This window comes from Chionomys nivalis, chromosome 16, assembly GCF_950005125.1.
Source record: "Chionomys nivalis chromosome 16, mChiNiv1.1, whole genome shotgun sequence".
Taxonomy (NCBI): Eukaryota; Metazoa; Chordata; class Mammalia; order Rodentia; family Cricetidae; genus Chionomys; species Chionomys nivalis.
This window is the reverse complement of record NC_080101.1, coordinates 26,845,645-26,866,803: the sequence shown is the minus strand read 5'-3', so window position 1 is coordinate 26,866,803 and position 21,159 is coordinate 26,845,645. Positions and strand designations below refer to the sequence as shown.

The window sequence follows — 21,159 nt, the reverse complement described above, 5'->3', positions numbered from 1 at the left end:
TTTTTTCCATCAATGGTGATTGAAAACTTTGCTGGGTATAGTAGTCTGGGTTTGCATCTGTAGTCTCTTAGTGTCTGCAGTACATCTCTCCAGGACCTTCCGGCTTTCATAGTTTCCATTGAGAAGTTGGGTGTAATTCTGATAGGTCTACCATTATAAGTTACTTGACCTTTTTTCCCTTGCAGCTCTTAATATTCTTTTTTAATTTCTGTATGTCTAGTGTTTTGATTATTATGTGTCAAGGGAACTTTTTTTTTGGTCCAGTCTATTTGGTGTTCTGTAAGTTTCTTGTACCTTCATAGGGATATCCTTCTTTAGGTTGGGAAAGTTTTCTTCTATGATTTTGTTGAATATATTTTCTGTGCCTTTTAGTTGACTTCTTCTCCTTCTTCTATCCCTATTATTCTTAGGTTTTGTCTTTTCATGGTGTTCCAGATTTTCTGTGTTGGATTTAACATTTTCTTTGACCAATGAATCTATTTTTTTTTCTGTCGAATCTTTAATGCCTGAGATTCCAGATCTTGTATTCTGTTGGTTATGCTTGCAGCTATAGTTCCTGTTCAATTACCCAGATTTTCCATTTCAGAATTCCCTTGGTTTGTGTTTTCTTATTGCCTTTATTTCAGTTTTCAAATCTTGAACTCTTTGAACTGTTTATGTCACCTGTTTGATTGTTTTTTTTCTTGGTTTTCTTGGATTTCTTTAAGAGATTTATTGATTTCTTTCAGTTTTTATTTGTCTTTTCTTCCATTTCTTTAAGGGAATTTTTCATCTCTTTCTGAATGTCTTTAACATCTTCATAAAGTTATATTTAAGGTCATTTTCTTCTGCTTCTTCTGGGCTAGGATGATCAGATCTTGTTGTATGTCCACTGAGTTCTGGTGTTACCATGTTGCATTTTAGATTATTAAATGAATTCTTGCATTGGTGCTTACCCATGTCTTCCCATTGGTACAGGCAGTGTCTCCAGGAATGGGCAGGTATGGAGGTGGAGACTTGTGATTTACAAGGTCCAATCAATGTTGGTGGGGTGTTGAAGCAGCCTGCCTGCAGATGGCTTGCCTGCTAGCCAGCAGTGAAATTGAGGCAGGTGGGGAAGAGGCCCAGGGTTTTGCCCTGGTACCAAGGGCCTAGAGACTGGGCTGCCCAGCTGGAGAACTGGTCACTCACCTCTTGGTCCACTCTGTGTAGTCGCAGTCTGTGCATCAGAGATCCTCCGAGGTTGCAAGGGATGGTTGTTAATGTCTTCTATGGTCTCTTTTCCATTTAATTATGTTTGTTTGTAGTTTGTATTACAATTCCCTTCCCCCACACACATTAGATTTATTTTGTTCTTTAGAATATATTTAAAGCTTCAACATTCCATTTAAATTCGGCTTTAGATATAGATCACACTTTTATTTTTTGAGAATTTTATGCATGAGTACACTGTACTCTGCATTTGTATCATATCCATTCCTCCCTCTTCACCCTCCAGCTTCTTCTGTGCTCCCCCTTGAATTCATGACTCCTTTTTCTTGATACATGTTACCACTGATAAACATCTAAAACATAAAAGAGAAAAAGAAAAAAATCTCAGACATAAAAATAAATGCACAATCTAATGTCTGAAATTTCTAGAAAACAAAACTTTCTAGAAATTACTTAGGAGTTCTTGGGGTTGGGGATGTGGACTGGCTACAAGGGGGTGTGAGAGAACCTTTGGAAGTGATGTAAATGTTCTGCACTTGGGAGTATGTGTGGAATATTCCAGACCAACTTAGGCCACATAGCAAGACTCTGTTTAAATCAAAATAAAATAAGAATTGAGTTTTCCTCACAGTGTGCTTCCAATTGTAGAGTTGGGGACTGTACAACAACAGCAACAAAACATGACACACACATCCCAACTAGTCTTTACTGATAAAGAGAGAAGCATATTTTCCACCAAGTTTTATTGGTTTTTTTTTTTTGGCATAGAAAGAATATTTGATTTTCACAGTCTATTTTTCTGGATTCAAGGCCAGTGATTGTACTAAAGTACCACCACTGTCTTTAGTCTAAGGAGCTTATGGTCTAGCCTCAGGCACTCAACAACTCAGTCCAAACTGATCAGTAGGACCGAGCAAGTCTATGCTTAATAAGTGGTCATTCCTAGTAGAGCCCCGATGTACACAGAACCAGAAATTAACCCACTTCCCTCACAATCCCTGAGCGAGGCACTTCTGGCCCACCAGGTTCCACACGGCAACTTTCACATCCTTGTTCCTCAGGCTGTAGATGATGGGGTTCAGCATGGGGGTCAACACCCCATAAAATAAGGAGATGAGTTTGTCTGCTAAGTCCTGCTTGTCTGCCCCCAGGGGGTCCTTGGACTTGGGCTTCCCGTACATGAAGAGGATGGTCCCATAGAAGACGATGACCACAGTGAGGTGGGCAGAGCAGGTGGAGAAGGCCTTCCTCCTGCCCTCAGCGGAGGGGATCCTCAGGATGGTGGTGAGTATGAAGGTGTAGGACACAAAGATGAACAGAACTGGGACCCCCAGGAAGATCACATTGGCCACCCCCATGCTGATGACATTGATTGAAATGTCAGCACAGGCTAACTTCAGGACAGCCAGGATCTCACAAGTGAAATGATTAATGACATTGTCCCCACAGAAAGGCAACCGTACCGCAAGGGAGATCTGCACCAAGGAGTTGGCACCACCAGCCACCCAGGAGCTGATGGCCATGGGCACATAGGCAGCCTTGCTCATGATCACTGGGTACCTAAGGGGGTTGCAGATGGCCACATAGCGATCAAATGCCATCATGCCCAGGAGCACACACTCCGTGGCTCCCATGGCAAAGGAGAGAAACATCTGTACTGCACAGCCTGAGAAAGAGATTGTTTTCCTGGGAGTGAGGAAGCCATCCAGGACCAGGGGGATAGAGGAGGTGGTGTAGCAAATGTCCAGGAAGGAGAGGTTCCCCAGGAAGAAGTACATGGGCGTGTGCAGGTGGGCGTCGAGGATGGTCACCAGGATGAGGACCCCGTTGCCCAGCAGGATCACCAGGTACATCAGCAGGATGAGCACAAAGAACGTTTTCTCCAGCTTTGGGTGATCTGACAACCCCAGCAGGATGAATTCAGCTACCATGGACTGGTTGAACACTTCCATTTCTCATGGTCTCTCCCTCTCATGAAAACGGAAGTCAGCAAGCACATACCGGGACCAGCATATGGGCATGCTTCTAGAAGGTATATTTAGATTTACCCTTTAGATATCAGCGTGTAAAATCAGTGTTGAAGGGATAAAATTCACTACCAGGCTACCAGAGAGGTCAGAATGCATTGGTTCAAGCAGGAAAAGGCCTCTGACGGACTAATCAACCATGATACATGGAAAGTCGTGGTATACTCGGGCCAGTAGAGCTGGCATGCCTGAAGGAAGGGATGTGTCTCTTTATGCACGCAGGGCTACATGAAAACCACAAAGAGGAAGTCTTTAAAATGCTACATGGCTCCAGAAGAGGGGAGGGACACAGACTCCTCTGGCTCCCCTGCTTGTTCCAGAACCGTTCCACCACTCTCATAGGCTGCTGTCACTCTCGGTAATGCTAGCTGTTGGCATCATCTCTGCCCTCTAGTTTCATTCTGTTCCCTCACAATAATATTATGCTGATAATTTAGCTCCATAGAGCGACAGCATGGTGGGCAGAGGCCAGGCAGTGAGAGTCTAGCCAGAACTAATTTCTATTTGTTGCACAGTGCCTGGCTTGATCTTTGTTTCTTGTGACCTTGATGGATGCTGTCACTGAGTGTCACTATCGAGATAGAGTCTGTGTGCCGCCAGGCATGGTGGCCCTCACAGAAGCACAGCTGTATCCTCTCTCCCATAGCTCAACAGTTGGCCTCGGTGCTCCACACCCCTGAAGGACAAGTGTCTTGTGCTTTCTGTGTCCCCTTTGTGACTGGACTGTGCTTTGGGCAGTTGTCTGAGTTGCAGCTCCTAACTCAGCCCCTTCTGTACTCGACCATTAAAGCCACCACAGTGCCATCGTAATGCATTCTGCAAAGCAAGTGAGACAATTCTGCTCAGGCTGACAGAGGTCTGGCTCATGGAGAGAGCCAGGGGCCACAGGGACAGAACTGCAGACCTGTATGTTAGAGAAGACCTTAAGCCTTGACTTCTCGAGTTAAGAATGAGGACACTGGGGCCAGACAGCTGGTTCAGGAGGCAAAGGCACTGGCTGCCAAGCCTGACAACCCCAGTTCAGTTCTCAGGGCCCATAAGATGGAAAGAAGGAATTAACTCCTTCGAGTTGTTCTCTGACCTCTGCGTGAGCACTGTACATATGTGTGTGCATGTTACATACAAAGAAATAAAGATAAAACGTGTTTTAAAACAATGAGGAAACTGAAGCTCTGAGAGAACCCCAGGGCTGGGACAGGACCAGGGGTTCCCCACTCTCCCCTAGACTCTATCTCATCCCACATGTTCTTGTCTACCATTTGTGCCGGACCGTGTCTGCTGAGGGCAGAAGTCCCAATTATGAAGCTGTTCTCGCTCTCTCTAGGACATTCCCGGACAACAGATGTATTGTCCCCTCCTCTAAGACAGTTGTTCTCAACCTGTGGGTTGAGACCATTTTGTAGGGGTTCACATCAGATATTTTGCATATCAAATATTTACATTATAGCTCATAACAGTATCAAAATTACACTTATGAAGTAGCAACAAAAATAATTTTATTGTCACTACAACATGAGGAACTGTATTAAAGGGATGTAGCATAGGGAAGGCTGAGAACCGCTGCTCTAAGAAACCTGTCTTGTGGCCGGGCTTGAGTGGAGTGAGTGGGACCTTTGCTCCACTTCTGTATCTTTGGCTGATGCTCGGGAAGATGGGTGAGAGAAACCAGACCCAGGCTAAGGTTATCCTCGTGTGGTTGTCAGAGAAGCCGAGTTGTAGGCGTCAGGAGTATTTGAGAGACGTTAGCGCTGTGTAAGAGATGTTAGCACTGTGTAAGAGAGATGTTAGCACTGTGTAAGAGACGTTAGCGCTGTGTAAGAGATGTTAGCACTGTGTAAGAGATGTTAGCACTGTGTAAGAGAGATGTTAGCACTGTGTAAGAGAGATGTTAGCACTGTGTAAGAGATGTTAGCACTGTGTAAGAGAGATGTTAGCGCTGTGTAAGAGATGTTAGCACTGTGTAAGAGAGATGTTAGCACTGTGTAAGAGATGTTAGCGCTGTGTAAGAGAGATGTTAGCACTGTGTAAGAGATGTTAGCGCTGTGTAAGAGAGATGTTAGCACTGTGTAAGAGAGATGTTAGCGCTGTGTAAGAGATGTTAGCACTGTGTAAGAGATGTTAGCACTGTGTAAGAGAGATGTTAGCACTGTGTAAGAGATGTTAGCACTGTGTAAGAGAGATGTTAGCGCTGTGTAAGAGAGATGTTAGCGCTGTGTAAGAGAGATGTTAGCGCTGTGTAAGAGATGTTAGCGCTGTGTAAGAGATGTTAGCACTGTGTAAGAGAGATGTTAGCCATGGCAGGGACAGTTTGAGGCAAAGGAGAGGTATGCTGTGCCAGGGACTCCGTGAAGTAACTGCTCTTCCTCAACCACATGATTCTTCCAGGGGAACAAGTCCCAATTGTTTTTGAGCACCTGATATGTATCTCACGTCCCTCATTCTTTCATCAGTCAGCCTTAATAATTAGAGTTTGCTTGCATTAAGCTTAAACTTTCTCCTTCTGTGGTTGCCCCTCCACTTATGTCCCTTCATGCTGCCCTATCCCTGCCACCAGCTGGAACTCCCTCTATAAAGAACCTGAGAGATGTGGAAGATAGAACCCAGGTCTACCCTTGGATCCCATCTGTCCTTGGGTTCCCACTTCGGCTCTTCCTCTCACCTACCTGAAGAAGGTCTTGCCACAGAGAGAACCCTGCCTGTGTCCACTGGGCAAGCAAGTCCATGGCGGGGATGGGCACTCACCCGGCAGAAGGGCTCCTGGTGAGGCAGAGACTGGAAGCTAGCTGGGCTAGGAAAGGATGGTTTCAACTACTTCTATTGTTCTCACCTGGCCCAGCCTTTTCTGTTGGCCTGGAACACATAGCAAATCTGTTTCGCTGCCTCATGAGGCAGTTTTCTGTAAGAGGGCACAGCAAAAGGAAGGAAATAAACACTTGGCGGTAGCTGGAGGGGCCCGTATTGCTCCTGACTCTAGCTGCCCTTCCCCACTCCCAGGAAAAAAGAAGATAAAAGACAACTGGAGGGGCTGCTGCCAGCTGCTGTTGAAACTGTGCCCGGCCTGTGTGTTCTGTGCTTTCTGCCCTCTGCCCTAACCTGGCTCTCCAGAGGGCTTATCAAGGATCCTGGAAAAGTTCAGAGTTCTAGCTGTTTGGGAGCCAGTCTCAATCCCAGAGGCAATTTAAGATTTGCTGTAAGGGCTCCCAGGGATTGCGGGCCTGTGTTCCATAAATCCAATTAGACACTAGCAGACAGGTCTGTGTGAATCCGAACTCTCACTAAAGGGGTGCTCCTTAGATGAGGAAGATCCTGCCCCATGTCCTATGCTTGCCGCCCTTCCTGGGAATAGGGGAAGAACAAAATCCTAACTGTGCTTTGACTACAAGAGGATGATGGTCCCCATAGCTGAGACAGGCACCCTGGTCATCCAGTAACCCCGAGCAGCTGTTTAAGATAACATTAGACTAAGTACTGAGGGTTGCTTTGTCCAAATGTCCCCAACTATCCTCTTGCTTGGGGCAGACCCTGAGGTGGCTACTAAGGATTCCAGGGTGAAAAAGGCCCTTCCCACAGTCAAGGAATGTGTGAATAAGGACACAGGAAGGGCTTGAATTTACAGATGGATACTGCCATCAAAATTGTCGCTACCTCTGGAGAACTGTAGAAGTACTTCTAATAGCCCCCCTTCTCATTAAACTAACTTTACCCATCTCCTTCACAACATGGTCCACCCTCCATGTCAAGCTGCTGGCTTACAGTGCAGGCATCTCTCCCAGCTACAAGCAGCACAAAGAGGCCTCCTTGAGCCAACTGATGACCCTGACATTACCCCAACTTCATTTAAACTGTGCAAACTGGAGCTGGGGAGATGGTTTCGTCTAGTGTTCTCATCTTGCAAGCATTGGGATCTGCATTTCATCCTCAGAACCCACGTAGAAAAGCCTGACACAGTTGCTCACACTTGAAATCTCAACACTGAAGAGGCAGAGATAGGCAGATCTATGGGGACCAACAGGCCTAGCTCACTTGGCATACTCCATGTGAACGAAAGAGCCTGTCCCAAAGTTAGGTGGACGGCATTCCTTCGAAGTAACACCAGAGGTTGTCCTCAGTCCCCAGGTGCACGTGCATCCCCACACACCTGTCCACCCACTCAGAACAAGCTTGCACTAACATACAGACATACACAATTTAAATAGGTAAATAAATCACACAGCCTGAACTGAAAAGGGTAGGAAGGGTTTTGTTCATAAAAAATAAAGTTGAGTGGTTGAATGGACCCATTAAAGGCAAATTAATGAAATGAATTGCTGTCCTCAAATGTTAGGAAGATAAGCCAGATGCCTCATCTAAAATTGGATGAGGTCTTCACTCTGATCCTTTTGTAAAAGCCTTTACACTCTTACTTTAAAAGGGGGGTGGCTGGAGAGGTGGCTTGGTGGTTAAGAGCCCTGGCTGCTCTTGCAGATCCTGGTACAGTTCCCAGGACCTACCTGGCAGCTTACAGTTCTAAGGGCTCAGATGCCATCTTCTGCCTCTGTGGACACTGGGCACCCCATGGCACAGACACACACGCAGACAATACACCTGGAGGAGACATTAATAAAAGCATTAAAAAGAAAATTAATGCTAGATCCAGGGGATCCACCTTCTCTTTGGCCTCTGAAGGCACCTAGATGCACATGGCACATGTGTATATATGTACACATAAATAAAAATTTTTAAAAATTTAAGTAAAATTTAAAACTGTAAGTAGTATGCTATGGGGATGGATTATTTAAGAGCCAACAATTACTGTGCTCATTGGCAAGTAAAAGCTCTTTATAAAAAAATCAGCAATTAAGTCTAGTCAAAGGGTTTTTGTTTGTCCCCTTGCTTTTTGAGACTAGGTTTCTTATAGCATAGGCTGCCTCCAAACTTGCTAATTAGCCGAGGATGACCCTGAAGTTCCAATCCTCCTGCATTGACCTTCCAAACACTGGGGTCGCAGGCATGTGCCACACCCAGGACAGGCAGTGGTATCAGTTTAGTTTCCCCAAAAATAGAAGTAATGGGGCATGGTGTGCACACCCGTAACACTAGCACTGTGGAGGCAGGGACATGGTGTGCACACCTGTAACACTAGCATTGTGGAGACAGGGACGTGGTGTGCACATCCATAACACCAGCACTGAGGAGACAGGGACATGGTGTGCACACCGTAACACTAACACTGTGGAGGCAGGGGCATGGCAAGCCATGGTCCTACATTGAAACTCTGTCTCAACACAATCAAACAGACAAAACTCAAACCAGCTGACACACAGGAAAAGGAGTTCAACGTCACCCCTCAGCAGGAAGATGTAAACCCAACCACTGTGACATCCTCCGCACCCTGACCTGGTAACATCATATCAGAACCAGGATGCCACTGATGAGCAGTGACAAAGTGTGAAGAGAATGGAATCCTTCTAACCTTCTGGTGGGGACAAATGTTATCTATAGTCACTTGGAAAATAGTTTGGCATTCCTTCAAAAAACAGAACATTGAGTTAATCATGTGATCAGTGACTTCAAACGTGTGTGTGTGTGTGTGTGTGTGTGTGTCACTAACACATGAGAGTTTGGGTGCACATCCCTGTATTCACAATCCAGAGGCCAGAGGAAGACACAGGGTGTCCTTCTCTGTTGTACTGGGTTAGGATCTTAAGATAGGATTTCCTTGATCCAGAAACTCTCCACTTTGGCTAGGCTGACCAGTCAGATAGAGCTTGGGATCTCCTAGTTTCTATCACCCATTCCCAGGACCCACTCTTGATAGCTTGGTGAGAATCCCAAAGGTTCCACAACCTCCCAGAACAGTGCCACCAGCTGGGGACCAGCTGTTCAGACACATGAGCAGGTGGGGGACATTATACATTCAAGCCATGACAGAGTAGTGTAGTGAGTGGAGGTGGTGGCTGAGGAAGGAGGAAGTGTTGATCCAAAGATACAAGCTTTCCATTAGATGAGACAAATTGGTTTATGTTCTCTACAGCACATTATGGTGACCACAGTTAACGACAATACATCATATACCTGAAAATTGCTTAGATAGCTCAATGTACAATGTGTTCTACAATGTAGCCTATTCTACAATGCAGACAGATACATTGAGCAGCAAGAATATACAATAAAAACCAATAATAACTTGTCAATCAATTTCAAATAGGACTACTCTTTGTTACATCCCTTGTAGAGAATTTAGATAAATCATATCTCCTAGAATGAGAAAGAGGAGGAGGCAGAGAATTCCTGTGCAGCATTTATTATTTTTTTTGTTCCTGTCTATTGTGGGCCAGCCTCTCTAACCACCCACTGTTTGGTCACATATATTAGTAAGATGACAATTATAATTGGGCATCATGCTACATGCCTATAAGCTAAGCACTCAGGATATAGAAGCAGAAAAAAAAAGAAAGTTCAGGACAGTCTGGGCTACATAGCCAGACTTTATCTCTAATAAAATAAACTAACACAAAATAAAATAATGACTAGGGGCTGACGTGATGGCTCAGTGGGTAAAGGCACCTGCTGTTAAGCCTGACAGCCTGAGTTCAATCCCTGGGAACTGTGTGGCGAGAGAAACATCCAAGTTGTCCCCTGACCTCCACACATGCACCATGGCACCTATGATACACACACACACATGCACATACACGTGCATGCACATACATGTACATGATAGATCTGTGAAATGTAAATAATGAATAAACAATAAATACAGTCTGTTGTTTAAATTGGCTCAACTTTGGGTTCCTACTATTTATAACTAAACATTTTTAACTAATTCGGTTGATCTAACACGAGCAGGCTTGGTGCCATGATGGTCAGGGAGGATGGTAGATATCCATCCTCTCAGTCAGTGGGGACTCTGCCTGCAACTTGGATCCCAGTAAGGAAGGGGCTCTTTCTGCCATAGATTGGGGCAACCCTCCCTGCTGCTACAGTGTAGCACATCCAAACAGAGACCATGACGGCAGAAAAGCACTGGGAATAGAGAGGGATCCACAGGATCTAATCTCAGACAGGAGTAGCTCTGACATCAGAAGTCCAGAGAGGTAACTAGAATTTTGCTAAGGCCTGCTTAGTCAAAGCCCTTCAACCAAGTATTTCCTCATCTGGGGCCGGAGAGCTGAGCCTCAGTTGGTATGGGGTACATGTGTGCCTCTTTATACAGGGCCAGGGATTGGAAGCTTTTCTCAGAATGAATGAGAAGGGAGGCAGGGAGGGGAGGAAGGAGGAAGGGAGGGAGGGCCAGGGAGGCAGAAGAATGAGCTCTGAACTGGAGCTTTATTTCTGTCAAAGCAACCCATGAACACTGGTCTTAGAAGAAAGTAGCGCGCTTTGGTAATAAAAATAGACCGTGGCTTTCCAAAATCTCAGCACTTGAGTGATGGGGGTAGAAGGAACTACACAGAGAGTTTGAGGTCAGCCTGGGCCACATGAAACTCCCCCCTCCACACCTTTTTAAAAATTAAAACAATAAGGTTTAAACACACACACACAGAGAGAGAGAGAGAGAGAGACATACACACATACACACTCACACGCATACACAAGTTAAAAAGTAAATTAAATCCTTAGAAAAGCCCTAGTACTAATAATTTCTTGGTGAGGAGAAGGGGGTTGGCATCAGAGTTTTCCAAGCGTCTTTGTCACCTGAAGAACATAGGCATCATCACCCACGGTGCCACAGGGGAGATGTACAGAGATGCCACAGAAGTGTGTGGATTCAGCTTGACCAGGGCTTTGCCACCTCTCTAATGAAATGAAGGCCTGAAGCCCTCTGACTGGGGACCCTCAGTCCTCAGACCATTCACGCCTCAATCCAGAGACAGCTTCCACTTTCTTGGAGGCCAATGTTTCGCCCATCTGAGTCCTAATCTTAGCCCAGTTTTATAAGGATGTTCAGCACACGCAACCCATGTCTTCAAGCAAGGAGAATGCAAGTTAAAGGGTAGCATTGGCAAAGTCACCTGGGTGTCTTAAGAGTCCCTATCTGGACTGTCAAGCTCAGCACTGTGTGTGAAGGGCCAGCCAGGGCTGCATCATAAGACTCTGTCTTTAAAACAATTAAGAGGATTTCATTCAGCAAATGCTTTTGAGGGAGTGACTTTTTTTCTCTAAGCACAGACAATGGCCGCAAAGGGCACACACAGGTGACACACACACACTATTCACACACCTGTGCTGGTTGTTCTGTGTTGCAGGCTGGCTTTCCCTGAAGCTGATTCTGATGGACAGATTTTTCATGCAGGACGTGTTCTGTGGGAGCTGTTGAAGGGAGCAGAGGCAGAACATGGGCTGCCACAGAGAAGTGCTTGCAGCACGGCTTTTGGGGATAATCGGGAGATCTAATCCTTTGTATTACTGCTGATGGGTTACAGACTGTGGGCAGACCTGAGAAGAGACCATAACAGTGGGTGTGGTAGCTCTCCTTAGTTGGGGGCGGTGCTGTAAAGAAATCCAACTAATGTTGTCAGTCACTGACAGACCCAGTGGCAAGGCAATGAACATTTCATCTCTGGGCAGGAGTAGGGATCCAGACAACACACCACAGCCTCCATTCCACACTCCTAACCGAGACTTCTCCAGGTTTAGCAAGCATATAAATCCCCAGGAGAATCCTGTTAAAATGAAGATTCCCAGTCAATGGCTGTGGGTCTGGGGACTCTGTATGCCAATAAGCTCCCAGGTGATGTCAGTCTGTGGACCACACTCTGATTGGCTCTAAGGCAACTTGTCTGTCACCTGACACTACTTTGCATGAAGATTCTCAAGTGAGAGCCATCAGAACATGTGGGTTATAGGCTATGTCCCTCCCTCTCTAGGTGAGCCATCTGTGACTTGCCAGGTCCCTTACAGCAGTCTTAACATCCTTGTTCCTCAGGCTGTAGATAATGGGATTTAACATGGGGGTCAGAAGTCCATAGAAGAGGGAGATGAGTTTGTCTGCTAAGTCCTGCTTGTCTGCCCCCAGGGGGTCCTTGGACTTGGGCTTCCCGTACATGAAGAGGATGGTCCCATAGAAGACGATGACCACAGTGAGGTGGGCAGAGCAGGTGGAGAAGGCCTTCCTCCTGCCCTCAGCGGAGGGGATCCTCAGGATGGTGGTGAGTATGAAGGTGTAGGACACAAAGATGAACAGAACTGGGACCCCCAGGAAGATCACGTTGGCCACCCCCATGCTGATGACATTGATTGAAATGTCAGCACAGGCTAGCTTTAAGACTGCCAGGATCTCACAGATGAAATGATTAATGACATTGTCCCCACAGAAAGGCAACCGTACCGCAAGGGAGATCTGCACCAAGGAGTTGGCACCACCAGCCACCCAGGAGCTGATGGCCATGGGCACATAGGCAGCCTTGCTCATGACCACAGTGTACCTAAGGGGGTTGCAGATAGCCACATAGCGATCAAATGCCATCATGCCCAGGAGCACACACTCCGTGGCTCCCATGGCAAAGGAGAGAAACATCTGTACTGCACAGCCTGAGAAAGAGATTGTTTTCCTGGGAGTGAGGAAGCCATCCAGGACCAGGGGGACCGAGGAGGTGGTGTAGCAAATGTCCAGGAAGGAGAGGTTCCCCAGGAAGAAGTACATGGGCGTGTGCAGGTGGGCGTCGAGGATGGTCACCAGGATGAGGACCCCGTTGCCCAGCAGGATCACCAGGTACATCAGCAGGATGAGCACAAAGAACGTTTTCTCCAGTCGTGGGTGGGCAGAGAGACCTAGCAGTACAAATTCTGTCACCGTGGACTGGTTGGATACTTCCATTTCAAACTCTGTCTTTCATCCCGAGGAATACTGAAGGCAGAAAATGCACGCTCATCATTTGACTTGCTGGAGTCAACACACGATGCCTTTCATAGCATCCAGAAACTAGCTTCTGAGGAAGGGCTGGTGGTGTAGACCTTTCATCAAAGCACTCGGGGGGCTGAGGTAGGACTGCAAGTTAGAAGCCAGCTCAGCTACATAGTCAGGCCTTGTTCCAAAACAAAACAAAAACTTACTCTCTGAGATTCAACTGTAGAGCCAAGTTATCTAAAAGCCCATCTATGTGGCAGATCTGGAAAAAAAAATTAAATTTAGTGATGTAAATGATATCTATGTAGTTAATACTGCTTGGACAGCTAAAGTAATGTCGAATGTTGATATATGCTGTTTCCTGCACGTTATAGGAGAACAGGACCACCATGAGAGTAATTCTATGTGCCGCGTGTTTGGAGACCTTGGGCAATCACAGTTCAGTGACCCTGGCCATTCCATAGCTTATTCCCGTACTTCTGAACCTGGGTCTTCTCACGCACCAAGTTCAGTTATAATTTTAGTTCCTACACTGAGAATATACTTGTTTAAAAGCATAAAGTTTCCTACCTTCTTAATGGTTCTCTCTCTCTCTCTCTCTCTCTCTCTCTCTCTCTCTCTCTCTCTCTCTCTCTCTCTCTCTCTCTGTGTGTGTGTGTGTGTGTGTGTGTTTGAGTGGGTGCCTTTGTGCCACAGAGACCAGACGAGAGCATTGGCTCTTCTGAACCTGGAGTTAAAGGCAATTGTGAGCTGTCTGATGTAGATGCAGACAACCAACCCTGGTCCTCCAGGAAAGCAATATGAACTCTTAACCACTGAGCCTTCCCTCCAGCTCTGTCTCTAAGTCAAAGAGTCCCTGTCCCCTGAGCAATGCAAGCTGGAGAGAAGGAGATTTCCCCTGTTTCCCTCATGACCATGCCTAGCTGCATCTTGACTGCTTGGAAATGTGGCCAGATATAGAGCCTTACCTCAATGTTGGGGCCTCCTCAAAATCCGCATTTTTAGCTCCAGAAGGGTGGGCCCTTGAGTCCCCACATTGAAACTGGGAAGAAGAAAACACAACAAAAAAGGCCTTCCCACACCATTCGGAGGTTTGCAGACACACACACGTGCAAACCTGTTCTGCCTCCCGGAGCCAGCACCTGTGCCACAGATGGTCACAATTCTGCTTCCAAATTGCTTCAGAACACCAACTGTCATAAGACCCTGCACAGGAGAGACAAAGTGACGTGTGAGCTGGCTGCCTAGTACTGGTTATATGCCCTGATTTCAAGCATAGTACATGCCTGTAAACAGCACTTGAGAGGCAGAGGCAAGAAGATAGCTACAAGTTCAAAGCCATGATGGCCTACAAAGAGGGTTCCAGGCCAGGCAAGGCTAGTAGGACCCTGCCTCAAAAAGGCTAACCAACCAACTAACTAACTAACTAAATCTAAACAAACGAATCCCTAAACCCTGATGTCAATGTGGTAAATACACACAGTAGAGTTTTATTCAGTCATAAAGAAAAATGAAATTTTCAGGAAAATTGATTAACAGACAAATATTACTTTAAGCATGGTAGCCTAGGCTCAGAGATAAATGTCATATGTTCTCTCTCATAGCGAATACTAGCCTCTGATTGTTAAATAGAGCAAACAACTGAGAGCAAGCATGGGAAAGGGTCAGGAAGCAAGAAAGGAACCCATGCAACTTACGGGGGGTGGGGGGTTTAAGGGAAGAGGCCTGGGGATGGTGGTAGAACGAAGTGGAAGAGGGGAGGGGGTAAGGGGGCAGGGAGATGAGTAGAAATAAAATGTGCATTTAAAAATCCATATGGAAATCTATTACTTTATCAGCTAATTTTAAAAACAAATAAGAAGTTAGAATAAAACTGGAAAGCTTAAAAAACAAACAAACAAAAACCTACTTGATTGCAGGGTGTGGTGACTCAAGCCTATCAACTTAGGGAATTGAGCAGGCAGAAGGATCATGAGTTCAAGACTAGGCTACAGAATGAGGCCTGGTCTCAACAAACCAAAACCAGTTCCTCATGGTGGCACATGCTTATCATCCAAGTAGAGGCAGGTGGATCTCTTTGGGTTTGAGGCCAGCTTGGTCTACGGAGCAAGTTCCAGGAGAGCCAGAACTATGTAGATAGGCCCTGTTTTGAAAAACAGCACCACCACCAATAAAACAAACAAAAAATACAAGAGAAAACAAACAAAAAAGCTCACTTAATATAAATAACAACAAAACTCTTGGCAATCTGTTTCTAATTTGTTTGATACACACACGCACGCGCACACACACACACACACACACACACATTTTAAATCTCTTAGCCAAGCATGGTGGTGCACACCTATAATCTCACCACTCAGGAGGCTAAGGCTAGATCATGAGTTTGAAGACAGTCTGGGTTACATACATAGTGAGAACACATCTTTAAAAAAATACACAGCTGGGCATGGTGGTGCACACCTTTAATCCCAGCACTTGGGAGGCAGAGGCAGGCTGAAATCTGAGTTTCAGGCCAGCCTGGTCTACAGAGTGAGTTCTAGGATAGCCAGGGCTACACAGATAAACCCTGTCTCAAAAAATAACAAAACAAACAAACACCCCAAGCACTGATAGACAACAGTCCTAGAAATGTTACTAACCTGTCTCAGCCCCTGTCAGGACAGAGTTGGAGCAGTACAGAGGTCAGGAGGGGTTTAAGGCTTGCATGTGATCCTAAGGATGGTGGTGGTGGTGGTGTGTGTGTTTCCTAGTCAGTCATGATAGTGTTCAGAATCTCAGGATATCAGTAGTTTGGGGATAAGGAACAACATCTTAAGAAAAGCCATCAGAAGGCAAAATTTCCCCAGATTGCCAATCCAGTCACTGAAGTCTCCTCCTCCATAGGGGTCTTCTCCATGTTGAATGGTTTTGTAATCTTGCTCAAATGTTTGAGGGGTGGGGTGCAGTACTTTGGTCAGGAAGTCTGGATTGATAGAGTGCTTTGGGGACATCAAATCTGCCTTTCTCTAACTTCTTTCTCTCACTGATCCTAAGTCAGCCTCCCAGGCTCTTACAACCGTACCTACCTGCTCCTTTGCAAGCTGCAACCTTCAGAGCGGAGCAATCGCTGTCTGTCCATCCAATCCTAGCCCAGCCCACTCCATGCACTTCCCTTCAGCTAGAGGAAAACTGACCCAGGAGTAATCTTGAACTTACCCAGTGTGGGGTCCAATCCAAGCTCTGTTCACTGCTTCTGGGAGACTGGTGGGATGGCAATGTGGCCAGTGTACCAAGGTGAGGACAGGTGACTAGCTCTGAGTCACCTGCCCATCTGGATGCTACCTAGCCATAACCAAGCAGGCCAAGCAAGGCCCGTCTCTCAGAGGTGTCCTAGCACCAGATAGATGTGCAGTCTTGTCATGACATAAACTCTTTAACTATTATCTCCCCTCCTGGTTCTCTACATGACTCTGAAGGTCAGGGACTCCAAGATGCAATCTTAGCTTTACAAGCTCATACCTGAGCTTAGGGCTCAGCAGCATGGAGAGGTGGTACTGATTCTTGAGTCCGAGGCTCCCTGGGGTCCCCAACCCATAGGCACTGTGCTGGGGCCAGTGAACCACACCCAGCCACTAGACCCAGCAGCTCTGCGCTCCACCCTGCTCTCCAGGGCTCCAGATTCTCCAAGGAGCTTAGGACAGGGTTGCTGTGGGGCTAGGTCCCATCGCAGAAGCAATTTAAAGTTTAGTGAGAGGCTCTGAGTTGAGACTCCACCCTTCAGGTCCAATTAAACACGTGGAAATCTACCTGGAGCTTCCTCTCAACACAAAGTTCATCTCAACAAAGTTCTCGGGTGCCGGGTTCCCAGAATCCTCCTGGGGTTTATCCCAAGGACTGATTCAAGGTGACTCTGTCACCTCAGAGAGCCTACACGTAAGAAAAACTGAGCCTCAGGGATCTGGATGCAGTTTCCCCAGTCACCCACTGGGTCTCCCCATCCATCCACTGACCCACTGACTCTCCCTACCACCACCAACCTTCCATCTCCCGCCAACCTTCCCATCACCATAGATCATCTCTCTGCTACAGACACATTAGGGTGGATGGGAGGCACAGGGACCAGAAGTGGGGCACTGTCCTTAGAGAAGGGCCAGCAGAATGGAATTATGGGAGGACCAGATATGGCTGAGCAGGCTATAAAGCTGTCCGGGAGGCAGGGAACTGCAGGGTGTGCAGACCTACCTAGTCCAGGATGAAAACTAATAGGCATGAAAGCCACGGTAGCCTTGGGAAACACTTAGAAGTTAGAGAAGGTGAGATTTAGAGAGCTACCTGGATAGCAGGCACAGGGGAGAGATGAGTCAGTGAAGGCTAAAACACCTGCCAGGTTCAGGACATGCTCCCCAAAAACGACCTCTTGGGCTACTAAGTGTTTTAAACTGAGGATGGCATTTACAATTTGGATCTGAAATGTCCCTCAGGAGACATTGCTGTTCGCCTAATCCCAGCTTGGTACTACTGAGCTGGTAGAAACCTGAAGAGGCAGAACATAGTGTGTGTGTGGGGGGGTGCTGGTCTAGGCATGGGACTGGAGGGGACACTGCGTCCTGAGCATGGGGTGAGTGGCTGTCCTCCACCACGTCCTCCCCACCATGGCCAGTTGGCTTGCCACAGGTCCGGAAGCCAAATAACCATGGGCTGAAGCCTGTGAGCTAAAAACATTTTCTCGGAGCCAGGCATGTCGCTCAGAAGGCAGAGTGCCTAACGTGTGGGAATCTCTGGCTCCATTCTCCAGCATCACCTAAATGGGCATGACAGCTTGTGTTTGTAAACTAGCCCTCAGAAGGTGGAGGCAGGAGGATTAGAAGTTCAAAGTCATGCTTGGCCCTGTAGATCAGAACTGGCTACGTGAGACCCCCTCCCGTCTCTGAACCATTTTCTCTTTATAAGTTAATCTTCTCAGTCATATCGTTCAATTATTAAAAGCTGATTAACAAGAATGCACAGGAAGGCACCTAGCACCTCCTTTCACTCTTCTTCCTGTTGTGGTACATGCCTGTGATCCCTGAACTTAAGAGGATGAGGCAGAAGGATCACGTTTCAGGGCTAGCATGGGCTACATCACAAGACCTTGTCTCAGAAAAGAGAAATTAAAAGTTAGGAGCGGAGACCAAAAAGATGACTCAGTAAGGTGACCTGAGTTCAATACCTGGAACGCATATGGTTGGAGAGAATCTACTTCAACAAGTTATCCTCTTACCTTTATGTGAGCCCTGTGTGTGCAAGCAGGTACGTGTACACACACACACACACATACACCACACACATAAACAAACTTAGCAAGAATGCTTTTAAAGCCATAAGGGTGTGTCTTAGTTAGGGTTCCTATTGCTTTGATGAAACACCATGACCAAAAAGCAAACTGGAGAGGAGCGGGTTTATTTGATTTACACTGCCATATCACCGTGCGCATCAAAGGAAGCCAGGACGGGAACTCAAACAGGGCAGGAACCTGGAGGCAGGAGCTGATGCAGAGGCTCTGGAGGGGTGCTGATTACTGGCTTGCCCTGACTTGCACAACCTGTTTTCTTGTAGAACCCAGGACCACCAGCACAGAGATGAACACACCCGGAATGGGCTGGGCCCTCTCTATTAATCACGAATCATGAAAATACCTCACAGCCAGATCTTTTCCTCAATTGAGTTCCCTCCTTTTAGATATTTTTTTTTTTTTTGATTTTTCGAGACAGGGTTTCTCTGTAGCTTTGGTGCCCGTCCCAGAACTAGCTCTTGTAGACCAGGCTGGCCTCGAACTCACAGAGATCCGCCTGCCTCTGCCTCCCGAGTGTTGGGATTAAAGGCGTGTGCCACCACTGCCCAGCTTTTTTTAGATAATTCTAATTTGTGGGTCAAGTTGCCATAAAACCAGCTAACACAGGTTGCCAGGCGACCTGACTGCTTCCTAGTTACTATATTACTTATTCTTCCTCCCACAGTATAATCCACAACTATTTTCCATTTTCTATCAAACTTTCTTAAATGAACGTCCAGAGTAAGCCTTTCTTCCTCTTATAAAAAGCTCCCCCGGGGAAGCTGGGTGGTGGTGGTGCACACCTTTAATCCCAGCACTCAGGAGGTAGTCAGATCTCTGTGAGTTTGAGGCTAGCCTGATCTACAGCAAGTTCCAGAACAGCCAGGACAGCTAAGGCTACACAGAGAAACTCTGTCTTGAAAAACAAACAAACAAACAACAACAATACAGCTGCAGAAGGGCTGGAGAGGTGAGATGGCTCAGGGGTTAGGAGCTCACGCTGCCCTTCCGGAAGACTCAAGTTTGGGTCCCATCATCTACGTCAGGTGGTTCACAGCCGCCGCTAACTGCAGCTCCAGAGGACTGGACACCCTTTTCTGCCCTCTGAGGGCACCTGCACTCACATGCCTGAGCATACACATAGACACATAACTAAAAATAAGAATAAAACTGTTTAAAACTCATTAATTTCATGGGTATGGGTGTTTTGCCTGTGTGTATCTGCACCACAAGCAAGCATGGTACCCACAGAGGCCAGAAGAGGGCTCCAGTGCTCTTAAACTACTGAGCCCCCCACCCCCGTCCATGAAGGTTTAAAAAAAAAAAACAAAAACAAAAAAACCCTGCGTGTCAGGAACAGTTCTATTGAATAAATTAGTGTGCTTTTCTTTCCTTCGTCTGTCTTATGATAACTCTAGCCAATGAACAGAGAGGCTGGTTTCTGTCTCCCACAAACTGGACCCTGAGTCTTGAAAGTTTAGCCTCACAGCAGGTGAGGAGGAGCCCTGTGTGGACAGGCAGGGGTACAGCAGCTACAGGGTTGGTTCTGGATCTTTGGTACATAATTTCTCATTTCTGTTGTACCCAGCCACATTAGTGTCTGCGAATAAATAAATGACTAGTAAACCTTTCTGTGTTTGAGGAGTTCGTGGTACATTGGCGTCAGTGAGAGGTGCCATTAATGATTTTCCAAATCTTGTGCTTTCTATTGCTCCCACCAAGCCTATGAAGTGGGCATGGGGGTTATGGTCATATGGTAAGCAAACAGAAATAAATAAATAAACAAATAATAATTAAACTAATAAGTGAAAGTTTTGTGAGCCACGCTAGCATACTATTGAGCCCAAGATGGGGTTGTGAGAACACTATTACCTTACAGCAGGCTAATCAAAGTGGGGAGATGCAGCTAACAAATTCTAATATCCCCATTTGATGTTTGGAAGGTAAGAGAGTTGCTTGTTGAGGACACAAACAGGTAGGCAAGCACACACACACACATACACACACATGTGAGCATGCTAGAATACCAGCAGATGGGAATTGGGATTGTGGGCAGGGAGGGGCGCTCCTGCAGACAGCATTCGCGCTGTCTAACATCTTTGTCCTCTGGTGGCCCCTACTTCACCACACTTGCTTTCATAAAAGTTGGGGGAAATTATGGGGTTTATGGAGGAATGAACGTACAGCCAGGCCTCCCAGATAGACTGTCATACTGGTCAGGATCTGAGGGGCAGCTGTTGGGCCATCTAGAGCACAGCATTATGCCTTGAGGTTCTAGGAGCTTGCTGTCTTACAGACCTCTTTTCCCTGACACATGCATGCACGCATGCATGCGTGCGCGCGCGCACACACACACACACCTGTGCCTTGTTGTTCAGCTTCTGGCTTGGACTGATTACACTCTGGCCTGTCCTTATGCCCCAGTCTCCGCTGTCCTAACTCAGGCTTCCAGCCTTTGCCTTCTGTATTACCTGCTGTCCCTTCTCCCTCCCTTCCTTATATCAATGTGTTAGCATCTCAAGATCCCTGAGAGACAGACTTAGGGGTTCTTTGCCACTGGACAACCTGTGTGCTTGCTGCCCCTGGGTCAAGTGGGACCGTGTGGCTGAAGTTCTTCCTGGTACAGAGCAAAGAGACAAAATGAGTAGGTTCTCAGAGACAGACGTGGAAAGTCAGGGGAGCTAGGCTACCTAGGACAGACCTGTGAGCCGGGCAAGGACGGTTTGTTAGCTGAGCATTCAGACAGCCAGACTCACCTGCGATCCTCATTCCTCCACTTGGCATGGGCCTGCAGGAGGCGGAGCTTTGGCCCCTCCCCT

General features: G+C 46.7%; 2 protein-coding genes across 2 annotated transcripts; both read right to left on the bottom strand.

Moving 5' to 3' along the window:
- Positions 1-2,180: 2,180 nt before the first annotated feature.
- On the bottom strand, positions 2,181-3,143 carry LOC130887924 (olfactory receptor 13C7-like). Its single transcript, XM_057790648.1, has one exon. It carries the CDS (start codon positions 3,141-3,143, stop codon positions 2,181-2,183), a length of 963 nt encoding a protein of 320 aa, XP_057646631.1.
- An 8,920-nt stretch (positions 3,144-12,063) lies between these two features.
- Positions 12,064-13,017, bottom strand: LOC130887918 (olfactory receptor 13C7-like). The gene has a single exon (XM_057790641.1). The coding sequence runs from the start codon at positions 13,015-13,017 to the stop codon at positions 12,064-12,066; it is 954 nt and encodes a 317-aa protein (XP_057646624.1).
- Between the last annotated feature and the right edge of the window lie 8,142 nt (positions 13,018-21,159).